Raw genomic sequence first — 11,497 nt, 5'->3', positions numbered from 1 at the left:
CAGTACAGGTCCCTGGCGGACTCCAGATGAGACAGGTATGGGTTTTGATGGGACCCGTTAACAACAACCGTCTGTCGTCGGTTATCAAGAAACTCTTTGCCATTTTAGAGCAGAACCATGAAGTTTGAGGGCAAGTTTCTCGTGACTTTGTCGAAGCCTTGCTGAAGTCAAGCAAAATTAGATCTGTTTGCTTTTTGTAATGGATGGATTTGAATTTTTTTTGTGTGTAACATTTAGAGGTTTGATCATTGGAAGCAATATTGAGATTGTCTTCAAGATAACATTGGTAGGCATGTTTGATGGACAAGGTGGAACCCCTAGAAGTATCAGAGAGGCACTATTGATGTATTCACATGTATTACACTTGTAGAATAAATGTAGTAAAACTTTAAGTGTCTTTATTACATACCTACATTGAAACACAACAAGTTTCTAAGTGAAGATTATTTCCTGTTCTGGAGAGTTTGGAAGGGATAAAAAAAATTAAAAGGGACGTGAGAATTGAATGAAAATGTTCTCATAATTGTCAACATTGACATGAGAGTATTTACCACTTTCAAACATTTCCTGATTGTTAACTTCCAGCTATTGCTTCATCCCACCCCAATTTGTTTTCTTAAACAGTGAACTAGTCTGCGGTTTATGAGAAAGGGTTCTTAAAGAAGTGTTAAATTTAGTTTGGACAATATCATGATCACTTATGCCAGAAAGAATATTGACTCTGAATTGTTTAAAGGAAAATATTAAAATTATTATAATGAGATTCACGAGTTGGTAGAGCTTCTGATTGAGTAAGGTTGCAGTCATTAAGTGTTTCGATGATTTGTGTGTAGTATGAGGGATGTTTGCCGTCAGCGGAGGGCCCTGGTGGTCCCAATCCAGTTTGGGAAAGTTGCTGTCTTCAGAGACCCAGATGTTGCAATTTAGTTTGCTGGTTTTATTAAGCGATTTTGAGATTTCATTCCAACTATACTGGTCATGCTCATGGGGTTTATAATTAATATGCTCCGATGAGAAGAGATTTGCTACCAAATAAGTTTATTTTATCCATAGATCTTCACAATTTGATTAAAAATCTTTAATTTCTTGGGAAACTATATCATTTCCGACAGCAATGAATATTCCTCAAGTATCGTTCGTTGAATGCGGGTACTGCACTTGTGTCAAACAAGGACCTCAAGTGACTTAAATAAAACCCTTCCCGGATCGATCAAAAATGGCTAGAGAGAGAGAGAGAGAGAGAGAGAGAGAGAGAGAGAGAGAGAGAGAGAGAGAGATTTCGTAAGTGTTTTGTTTACATCTTTAAAATCAATTAGTGTTTCATATAAAATAGGTGAGATTGTTTGGCCGTGTACCCCGGTTACATATGGACAAGGCCAACCTCAATATTATAAAATCATATCGAGATTAATGAGATTGTGACACTATGTTTTACCTGTTCTTAGTTATTCGCACTGGAGAAAGACAAAGTCTGACTAATGGTACCACGTACAGCGTTGTTTCATTGTCGAAACCGAAACTATTGGACACCATTCAAGTAGCTGGGAACTAGACCCAATACGTGTTCCAGGAATTCACTTTCTAAATTAATAAAGATAGCCGGACTCAGGAAAAAATACTTTGCAAATGTTGAGACACATGACGTAAAGGCAGCCACTATACGTAAGGATAAGTGTTGTTGTTGTTGTTGTTGTTTTTGTTGTTGATGATGATGATGATGATGATGATGATGATGATGATGGTGATGGTGATGATGATGATTCTGTACTTGCAAAATAAATCGTCTCTGGCTCTACTGGGCGAGTACCTAAATCGGAACACTTTGGCCACTATTTTTGAAATATTTTAAGTTAGACTTGCACCACAACTACAAAATTTTCCACCAGCATACTAGGATTCAAGACCAATTGGTTGATATCAACGGCATTTTTCATGATACTACCAATCTGAATAAAAAGTGCTTTATTAACCGCAATGTTGAAGACTGCCATTTTCGTCCTCGGAGTACCTAAATATGGAACAGTTTTAATTCGTTATTTATTTTTATGTATTCTTTTAAAATTCTGTCTTCTTTAATTTAAAATGATTTTCACTTAAGACCCCAGTATTGTATATAAAACACTAATTGATTTTTAAAGATGTAAACACAACACTTACGAAACCTCTCTCTCCCCCTTTCTCTCTCCCTAGCCATTTTTGATCGATCGGAAGGGTTTTATTAATTCGAATAAGTTGTTCGGAAACAAATATGGCGTCCGTAACGCAAATATTCCGAAACAGATGCAGTCTTTTGACCAGAAACTTCATTCGGTAGGTTTCTCTAGAACGAAACTAATGCAGCTAGTTCGCCTCATAATTTAACTTTATATTGCAGAAACTTGAAAGTGAAACGCTTTTATTAGCGAAGAAATGTATCGTTTTATCCCAAGGACAGTTTACCCCATCCATTAAATTTAATGGCATTATCCACAATTTTTACCGTTCACACTCTTGTCACTTAGGGATACTTTTTCCCCATTCCGAATCGAAGGTTTCGGGAGGATGATATTGTTTTGGCAATGTCTGTCATTCCGTCGGTCTATTTTTGTCTGTCTGAAACCACATGATTATCGTGCTACAAATTGGTCGGATGATGTGCTAACTTGGTCAGAAAGTCCCCCTTCATCCAATCTCGACTGCTTATAAATGTGCATTACATGGGATCAAGAACTAGGTCAAACCGTTTGAACACACATATTTGGTCATATAAGTATGAAACTTTATCAGAATGTTTTCCTTCGATTAATTTGAAACTGTCATGTATGTTTTAAAAATTGGGTAACTAGGTCAAATCAATTGGTGGATTCTCGGAGATCACCTTAAATTGATTGGTTAGTGCCCAGGTTCCTTCTAGAGTTAAGTATTACACCTAGCGCAATCGTCATTCATACATATCTTCTCATTGATCGAAGCTTTCCATCTCATCCAATCACATCACTTAAATTACTGAGAAACACAATGTCATCTTGCTGAAAAAATGCGAAATTTTAAATAAACTTTTTGTAGTAGAATGCAAAATACATTAAACCGCCATGAAAACTCCATTCAAATGAAAGAAACCAATTTAAGTGGGTTTGGCTAATAAGTAATATTTATAAATGGTCACTCGCAAATTGAATCACACTATACTAGAGGCATTAGATTTGGACCACTAATAGTGTGATTCAAAAAAAAATTGTGATAAAATTATGTCATGTTCAAAATTAAACAGAATAACTCCCTTGATGAAATCTCATTGAATTTTATTTTTATTAGTTAGTGTAATCAGAATGTTTTCCTTGGTGAAATCAATGACTAGTTTGAAACTAGGTCACATAAGGTCAGAAACTATGTCACTTGGTCAAATCTTTCAAAAATCATGTCCAGAACCTAATATTGGTATTGCTTAGTCAGACTTTGTTCAAAATGTGCTCAGATTGTCAGAATGTTTCCATTGATGTTATTTTGGTAGACTCTAAAAATGGGTCGGGTAAAAATAATTAGCCGTTAGGTCAAATCTTAAAGAAAACTTCCGCTTGAATCTTCATGAAACTGATTAAAAAATGCCTCAATACAATCTTGACTTAGTTTGAAACTAGATCACATGGGGTCAAAAACTAGGTCACTAGGTCCAATGTTTAAAAACCTTGGGAACACTCTAGAGGCTATATTTTTGCAATGTTTCTGGTCCAATCTTCATATATCTTAATCAGAATATTTGCCTTTATGAAATATTTTATTGGTTTAAAACTGGGTAACATGTCAAAATCTAGGTTACTAGGTCAAATCTAAATGCTTCACTATATACAATATTCTTTTCTTTCAAAGAGTTGCTTACAAACACATCTCATATATCAAATGTTCATAGGAGTCCATCACTCTGCAGCTGTATTGTATGTCTTAGTGAGTTGGAGTTTTTCATCAACATCGATGCCATTTCCATGCCATCTACTTTGCCTGGTCTGGTGGGGGATATCAATTCAACAAATTAGCTTGTTTATCATTTTGACATTTGTTATGTTGTTTTTCCCTGTAATGCCACAATTAAAAATTGACCAAATATATTTGAAAATGATCAGAGCTAAGGGTTGGGCGATCGTCATTCTCTCCATTTTGGAAAAATTTTATGCTGACAATGATTTATTCATGATATATTTTTTTTAGATGACGTAAGCTTGCATGATCATCTATTCAGACTTTTCAGTAAATCAAGCGTATCGCGTTTGTGACATATGGGTAATTAGGGCACAGCTTTCGCGGTTTAACAATGACATCCTTAAATGATTATGGCTCTTAGTAGTAAAAGTGGAGTAATTATCGACAATTGTCACATTCTATTAGCCAGATCAAATGCTTCAGATCCGCGATAATTGCTTCGTAAAAATGGCAAGAGCGCATTTAATGATATTATTATTTCATGTATTTATGTCTCCCTCATTCATGGGAGACACACTGTTTTTGCCCTGTCTGTCAGTCAGTCTGTACGTCACATTTTGTTTCCGCTCAATAACTATAAAACGCTTAGACCCAGGAACTTGGTATGCTAGTTGGTCATGACTAGTAGATGACCCCTATTAATTTTGGGGTCACTAGGTCAAAGGTCAATGTTTCCGCTCAATAACTAAAGATCCTTTGGGTCCTTTGGGTTCAGGAACTTCATAATTGGTATGCTAGTTGTTCATGACTAGTAGATGACCCCTATTGATTTTGAGATCAATAGGTCAAAGGTCAAGGTTACCTTCTGGAAAAAAACGATATGTTGGCAGTGACCTTAAGCTTAAAAATGGTTTCTGCAAAATAACTAAAGAACGTTTGTTCCCAGGAACTTCATACTTGGTATGCTAGTTGGACATGACTGGTAGATGACCCCTATTGATTTTGAGATCACTAGGTCAAAGGTCAAGGTCGCCATGACCTTGACGTGAAGAAACGGTTTCCGCTCAATAACTAAAGAACACTTGCACCCAAGAACTTAATACTTGGTATGCAAGTTGGTCATGTAGATGATTCCTATTGATTTTGTGATCAGTAGGTCAAAGGTCAAGGTCACGATGACCTTGAGCTGAAAAATGGTTTCCGATCAATGATTGAAGAACACTTGCACCCAGGAACTTCATACAATGCAAACTTCGATTACATTTTCCAAGATTAATCAACAACACTTTTTTCTCTTCACCATTTAATACAGGTGAATAAACCAAACTTCACTGTTGGTTCGTCTCCAGTCCAAAATTACAAATTTCATGTCCATCATTTATTTTTTCTCAGCTACGACCACACAATAGGGGAGACAAGCGCTTTTTCAAAAAAGCAATCTAGTTGATTTGTCTGCTGATTTTTTGGGGCGGAACCCGGCCCCCTAGACCCCCAGCATGAAAGTGGCAATAACTTTTCAAAACCAAGAGGGAATCCTGGAGCTCAAACTAATTGGGCATTCACAGTAATCATTCTTTTCAGTGACATATTCACTTAAACAGCCACGTTTGATACATAATCCCTCTAGCTTGGATCTCCTAGATGGAAAAGTAAGTAAGGGTGGATGTCTCAGGTCTGCCACGTACTAAAATCATCAAAAGACTCCCATGACATCCATTAAAATGACTTCCCATTAGTCTACTTAATCACTACACAACCATCTAGTCCAAATAAATAAACACCAGGCCCCAATTTCTCGAAACTTCTTAAGCTTAACAAGTTAACAGGCTTAAGTAGCTTATTTCAATAAGTCAAAATACATACTTAAATTGATTATTCATAAATGAAAAATGGTTAATTGTGATTATCATCAACATAACTCCTATCTTAAGTATAAAAACTCTTAACGAAGTAAATATTATGCAAATTATTGGAAAACAAAAATAGTGAATGAGCTTAATCCTATTATAAGGGACTTAAGAAGTTTCGAGAAAATGGGGCCAGGAGATTTTCTAGGAATTTTCAATATTGACAGATTGTGGCATCCATTCTCCATGTTGTTAACTCAATGGTGATTGCAGACAATGTTTCTTCCACGGATTATATTGCTGACATAATTTAAATTCACTTATTTTGACATATTTCTTAACAGTTATCAATAGCTTTAGTTTCACTGTTTGTTTCAGGACACTGGCGGATGATTCTCGAGTGACACAGGTGCCAGTGATCGAAGAAATATCCGAGACGCACACAGAGAGGGATACCATCATTGTAGATAAACATGTGGGTGGACAATTATCTCTATAATTTATTTGATCAGCAGCGCATTTGAAAAGAAATGACCAAATGAGTTGCAATGCTCCTTTCTTTAGAAGAAATATGCATCTCCAAAATCATGTGATTACCAGTACTCCTAAGTTGGGAAGCCAACTGCATATCCATCAATTTATCTGTTAACCATGGATATAGATGTCAACAGTTTAATTTATGAAACTTTTTATGTCCTAATTTGTGTTGTTTGTCTCATAAAATGTCCCCAAAATTTTACATTTAAGACAGATGAGCCATATGCCTGTAGCTGAATTAAGTATTTGTCTGCTTTGTATTCCAACAATTTACTTTGTCCATTTTGAAGATTGATGTCGGAATTAGATTATTAGTCTCAGAAGCATAACAATAATGCAACCAGTCCGTATGTTTTTAATAAATTTATTGTATCAGTATGCTCTGTTCATTAAAAAAATGCGCAAATGGACAATTTTATATACGGTATATTTACGCAGAATATGCCTGTGTTTAAAAGCACTGGATGGAGGTTTTTTACTTTCTTTTATGAGACCTCTTTTCCTGATGACAAAGGGTAAAATGGATGCAAACTTAGCTTGACTGTTCAAAGAATAAGGACAGCTACTCTACCAGTACTCACCCTGACATGGCCTTCAGCATTGGCCACACTCCTTGTTTGTAGTTTCCGATGCAAATTAAAATATTTATTGTTATATAAGACCATATCTCAGGAACCACTTAGTGTTGATGAATTGATACTTTATACAAGGCTTCCCAGTCATCACACATTTTAAAATAACCAAATAAGACTCTACATTAAATTAATGGAAGTTATTACCTTGTTTGTCTTAGAAGCTCTGGTTAACGCTTGCAAGCATGTGCCAAAAGTGCCCAGTCATGTATTTGAGCGATAATTGATACAAAGCTTTTGAGCAATTAAACCTACTGATTAAATCAATTTGCAATCATCAATGGTCTTATGGGCAGCTGTTTTTGAATAATTGTAATGGCTTAAACTTAGTGAAGTTGACTCATTTATGTTTGTAAATCAGTCTCAATTATTCTGCAAAATTAAGTTCATGGCCACCATGTATTTGGTGAAAGCAGATCAGGTGTAAATTAAGTACATCGTAGATGTTATATCTTGAATTACATATAATGATCTTTATTTCATGGAAGAAGTGAAATTATTAAGTATTCATTAATTCCTATTTATGTGTGCATTGATTTAAACATGCCCTGTTTTTGCCCCTAGGAGCAACTGTCGCCTGTGAGCGGAGTGCCGGAGGAGCATGTGAGAACAAGGAGGATACGGATCTACATGCCTGCCAAGAATGCCATGCAGAGTGGCACATTCGGCCTCAACAAGTGGCGCATGGACTTTGATACTCGGGAACGATGGGAAAACCCTCTCATGGGATGGGCCTCTACGTAATTACCTTATTACCTCTTCTTCCTGTTTAAATACGAATATAATGTATTCTTGGAAGTACTGGTTTTTTTTAAATTTGAAGACATGTAATTTGTTACATTGTATATTAGTACCTAGTTTATGTAAAATTTATTAATTAACAATTAAAATTAACTTAGTATATAATTTTATATAAATGATTAAACTTAAAATGTCAAAATTAAATAACATAATGTGTGATTTCAGTGGAGACCCATTGTCCAACACTCATTTAGAGTTCAACAGTAAGGATGCTGCAGTGAACTTTTGTGAGAAAAATGGTAAGAAATATTAGTCATGTCGTTTAATAGTACAACAGTGGTGACTTTCTAAGCTAAAATACTACTTAAACTACTGCTCTAAAAGAATATTAAAAACACGTCAATCAGATTGTTCAATGTTCAGAAAAGTCTTATTATGAGTGTTATTTATTCAATAGATAAACAATATTTAAGGTTGTTTTGTGGAATAAAAAAAGTGAATAATTTTACTCAAACAGATGTACATTGTAAATTTTGAATATCTGACTTAGAAATTCATACGATTAAAGAGCTAAAATTAACTTGAGGTTTATATTGGATCGAGAATCAGCCGTAAACCATAATAGACCATCGGAAATAATTGGTCATGACATTTGATAAATTGTCGATTGTGTTAATGAAATCAAACAATTAAAAAAAAAAAATTCAGTGGTTAAAAAGAATAACAAGCTGTCTTTAGTTGTTGAAACAAGTTTATTAAAAATCATTGTTTTATCCCTAGTAGTAGGCTTGGTGTGCAAAACCTTGGCCATCATTTAATGACCTGTTCAAAATATTCAAATGTAACTTGGTATGTTGCTTGATACAATACAGATATATTTACAATCGCCTAGTCCTTTGTATGGATAAAACTTGGTGTTTATATTGTATACCATGCAAGGCAGTGTGACGTCATTGTTTTAATATGTCAATTATGCACTCAAATTGGACAAGTCTGACATCATTTAAGCAATGATAAACAACGTTACAAAATCAGCTATTCTTTGAAAACAAATGCTCAATGGCAGAAGATACTACTAATGTTAATCACAATGAATGTATTTTTTTTAAATGTAAATATAAGTAGTGAGTGCATTTTTTCTTGCATTTAAACTGTATGAACGCAGTAGGGCGAGCGAGCAAATGACGAAGAAGTGCTAGGGGGCTTCATGGTATTTGCTTGCATGCCCTACTGCATTCATACAGCACAAACACAAGAAAATTGCGATCAGTCCTTAAATGTACAACAATTCCCATTACCAAAGCTGTAATAATAGTTGAGAAATCCCCATTTTAGGCAATAGACGAATTTGGGCGCTTACTCTGAGTTGCTCTTGTTCTTTGAAGAACCTTTTATTTCTATTTATAGGCTGGGAATGCTATGTTGATGAACCCAAAAAAACAGCTTTCAAGGTGAAATCATATGGAGCTAACTTCAGCTGGAACAAGAAGACCCGAGTTTCCACAAAGTAGTTGAACTACTCTTTATATGAACTTAGATACTTTTAGTGTATGAGGAGTGCAGAGTGGTATGACATTTGTGAAGATAAATTATTGTTTCAGTTCTAATGTGCTTACATGCTTGTTAATAAATAACCTTGAAATTTTAATATTGTTTTGATTCTAGAAAACACTGCCAGTAAAAGAAGAGTTTAAGGAACTTTGAGTCATTCCTTTTGACATGCCATATTTTCTTTTCTAGATATATAAAGACAACAGCTGCCTATTACAGTCTAACTGGGCTTTATCTACCCATTTTGGTAAAAAGACCCTAGACATTTTGGGTAAATTCACAAAAATGCCAAAATTGGGAAATTTTACCATTAAAAGAACAAGCTTTTCAGTCTCTTGCGAATGATGAAATTATTTTATATAAGTTTCTTTTCCCCTTTAAAGACCCAAAATGGCTGATCTATCAATCCTTGGGGGTGTATTTCAATAAAACATGACAGATAATTTTTTATACTGATCTCTGAATGTGATGAAAATCAATGACTTCTGAATTCAATTTATCCCAAAAACATAACATCACATAGTTTATTAGGATGTTGAAAAACATGAGCCAGTACAGCTAAAAAAAATAAAATATTTTTATGCCCCCGAAGGTGGGCATATTAAAATCGCACTGTCTGTCCGTCCATCCTTCCGTCCATCCATCCGTCTGTGTGTCCGGCTCAATAACTCGTGTCCGGGCTGTAACTTTCCCTTGTATGGACAGATTTTAAAATAACTTTCCACATGTGTTCCACATACCAAGACGACGTGTCACATGCAAGACCTGTGTCCCTACCTCTAAGGTCAAGGTCACACTTAGTGTTTATTCACAACGGAGTGTTGCATATAAGGTCATAGAGTATAGGTTGTTGTGTCCGGGCTGTAACTTTCTCTTGTATGGACAGATTTTATAATAACTTGCCTCATGTGTTCCACATAACAAGACGACATGTCACGTGCAAGACCCATGTCCCTACCTCTAAACTCAAGGTCTTAGTGTTTATTCACAATGGAATGCTGCTTATAAGGACATAACAGTGTAGGTTATCAAGTATGGGTATTTTTTTATGTTTAGAGGCAATTTAAAAAAACTTGCCATATGTATTTGACACGTAAAGGCAAGATCAACTTTTCATGTACTGACCTTGTTCATAGGTCAATGTCACATTCGGGGGGATTCGGCACATACTGTGACAGCTCTTGTTTTTATTTAATTTTGATTGGGATTCTTTTCTTAAGATTGGGAAAAATTACATTTTGCTTTGATATGGGTCCGATAGTCGGACCCGTGGGTACTTTTGAAAATTCCCTGACAGTCAAGATGGTCAGATGTTTCTTTTAACTGTAGGGGTGACCCATCTTAAGTTGAAAGAAACATAAGACTATAGTTGTGGTAAGCAGCTGTTCTGTGAAAGGTCAAGTTCATAACATTGGTTGGTTTTCCTGAAGCACAATGTATTGTATAGCATACCAGATATGTATCACACAGATACATTCATATACATGATATGAGCACAATCATTTAGTAATGTTTAAACATATTTCGCGTATCTGCGACACAGATTGACATAGGTCAATATACTAGTATCCTCTGTTTAGCCATTCATGAGCAACATTGATTCTTAACATATTGATCATGACAGTTTTTTTTATTTTCATAACATTTCAATGTTTCAAAAGAATAACAAAAGGATTTATATCATGATTATGTAAACCAAGCTGTGGCACTGTTTACTTAGTATTAAGTCAGTGATTCCTTTTGTAATCACACAAGAAAGTCAGTAAATGTCACCAAAACCATAAAGATGAACCTTCTGAAATCTAATCATTAGGGGTCATCTACTGATCATGATCAATACCCCTACTAGGTTTGAAGTTCATAGATGAGGCATCTTTGATATTTCAAGTGGATACCATTTTATTGGTAAATATCACCACCTTAACCTACTGACCCAGAAATCAATATGTGCCATGTACTTTAACCAATAAGCATACTTAGAATACAACCTATATTTTCAGCCAATGAAATTGCTGATAGGCACTTATTAAGTAATAGACTTAATCATTAAGAATGTCAACTTTCCTACTTGTTTAAAGGTCCACCTACTGCCACTTATCTGATAGACACTCCCTGCATCAGATGTTTGACAATGTATATGCCAATGAGGTTATATTCCAAGCAAGTAAGATGACCTGAATTTTAATCTCAATGATTGCTAGCTTTGCTCACTCTGGCCATTTTAATTCATGTCATCTTACTATAACAAAAATAAGAAATCAACAAGCTCTTTAAAAGTTCTAGATTGGAAACAGT

General features: G+C 35.1%; 1 protein-coding gene across 1 annotated transcript; it reads left to right on the top strand.

Annotated features, from left to right (window-relative positions):
* Nucleotides 1–2,190: 2,190 nt before the first annotated feature.
* LOC128228242 (NADH dehydrogenase [ubiquinone] iron-sulfur protein 4, mitochondrial-like) lies at nt 2,191–9,299 on the top strand. The gene is made up of 5 exons (XM_052939419.1): nt 2,191–2,310; nt 6,120–6,216; nt 7,475–7,650; nt 7,877–7,950; nt 9,059–9,299. The coding sequence occupies exons 1-5, from the start codon at nt 2,249–2,251 to the stop codon at nt 9,160–9,162; spliced, it is 513 nt and encodes a 170-aa protein (XP_052795379.1). The 5' UTR covers nt 2,191–2,248; the 3' UTR covers nt 9,163–9,299.
* Nucleotides 9,300–11,497: the final 2,198 nt, after the last annotated feature.

Source organism: Mya arenaria, chromosome 3 (genome assembly GCF_026914265.1).
Source record: "Mya arenaria isolate MELC-2E11 chromosome 3, ASM2691426v1".
NCBI lineage: Eukaryota > Metazoa > Mollusca > Bivalvia > Myida > Myidae > Mya > Mya arenaria.
Note: the sequence above shows the minus strand (reverse complement) of the source record. Positions and strands in the feature narration are given on the sequence as shown.

What these genes read in the sequence shown, in the direction of transcription:
- LOC128228242 (XM_052939419.1), top strand. Translation starts at nt 2,249, where the DNA reads ATGGCGTCCGTAACGCAAATATTCCGAAACAGATGCAGTCTTTTGACC. An exon ending in TTGACCAGAAACTTCATTCG is followed by an intron (nt 2,311 to 6,119) that starts GTAGGTTTCTCT and finishes TGTTTGTTTCAG; the next exon opens with GACACTGGCGGATGATTCTC. An exon ending in GAACTTTTGTGAGAAAAATG is followed by an intron (nt 7,951 to 9,058) that starts GTAAGAAATATT and finishes TTCTATTTATAG; the next exon opens with GCTGGGAATGCTATGTTGAT.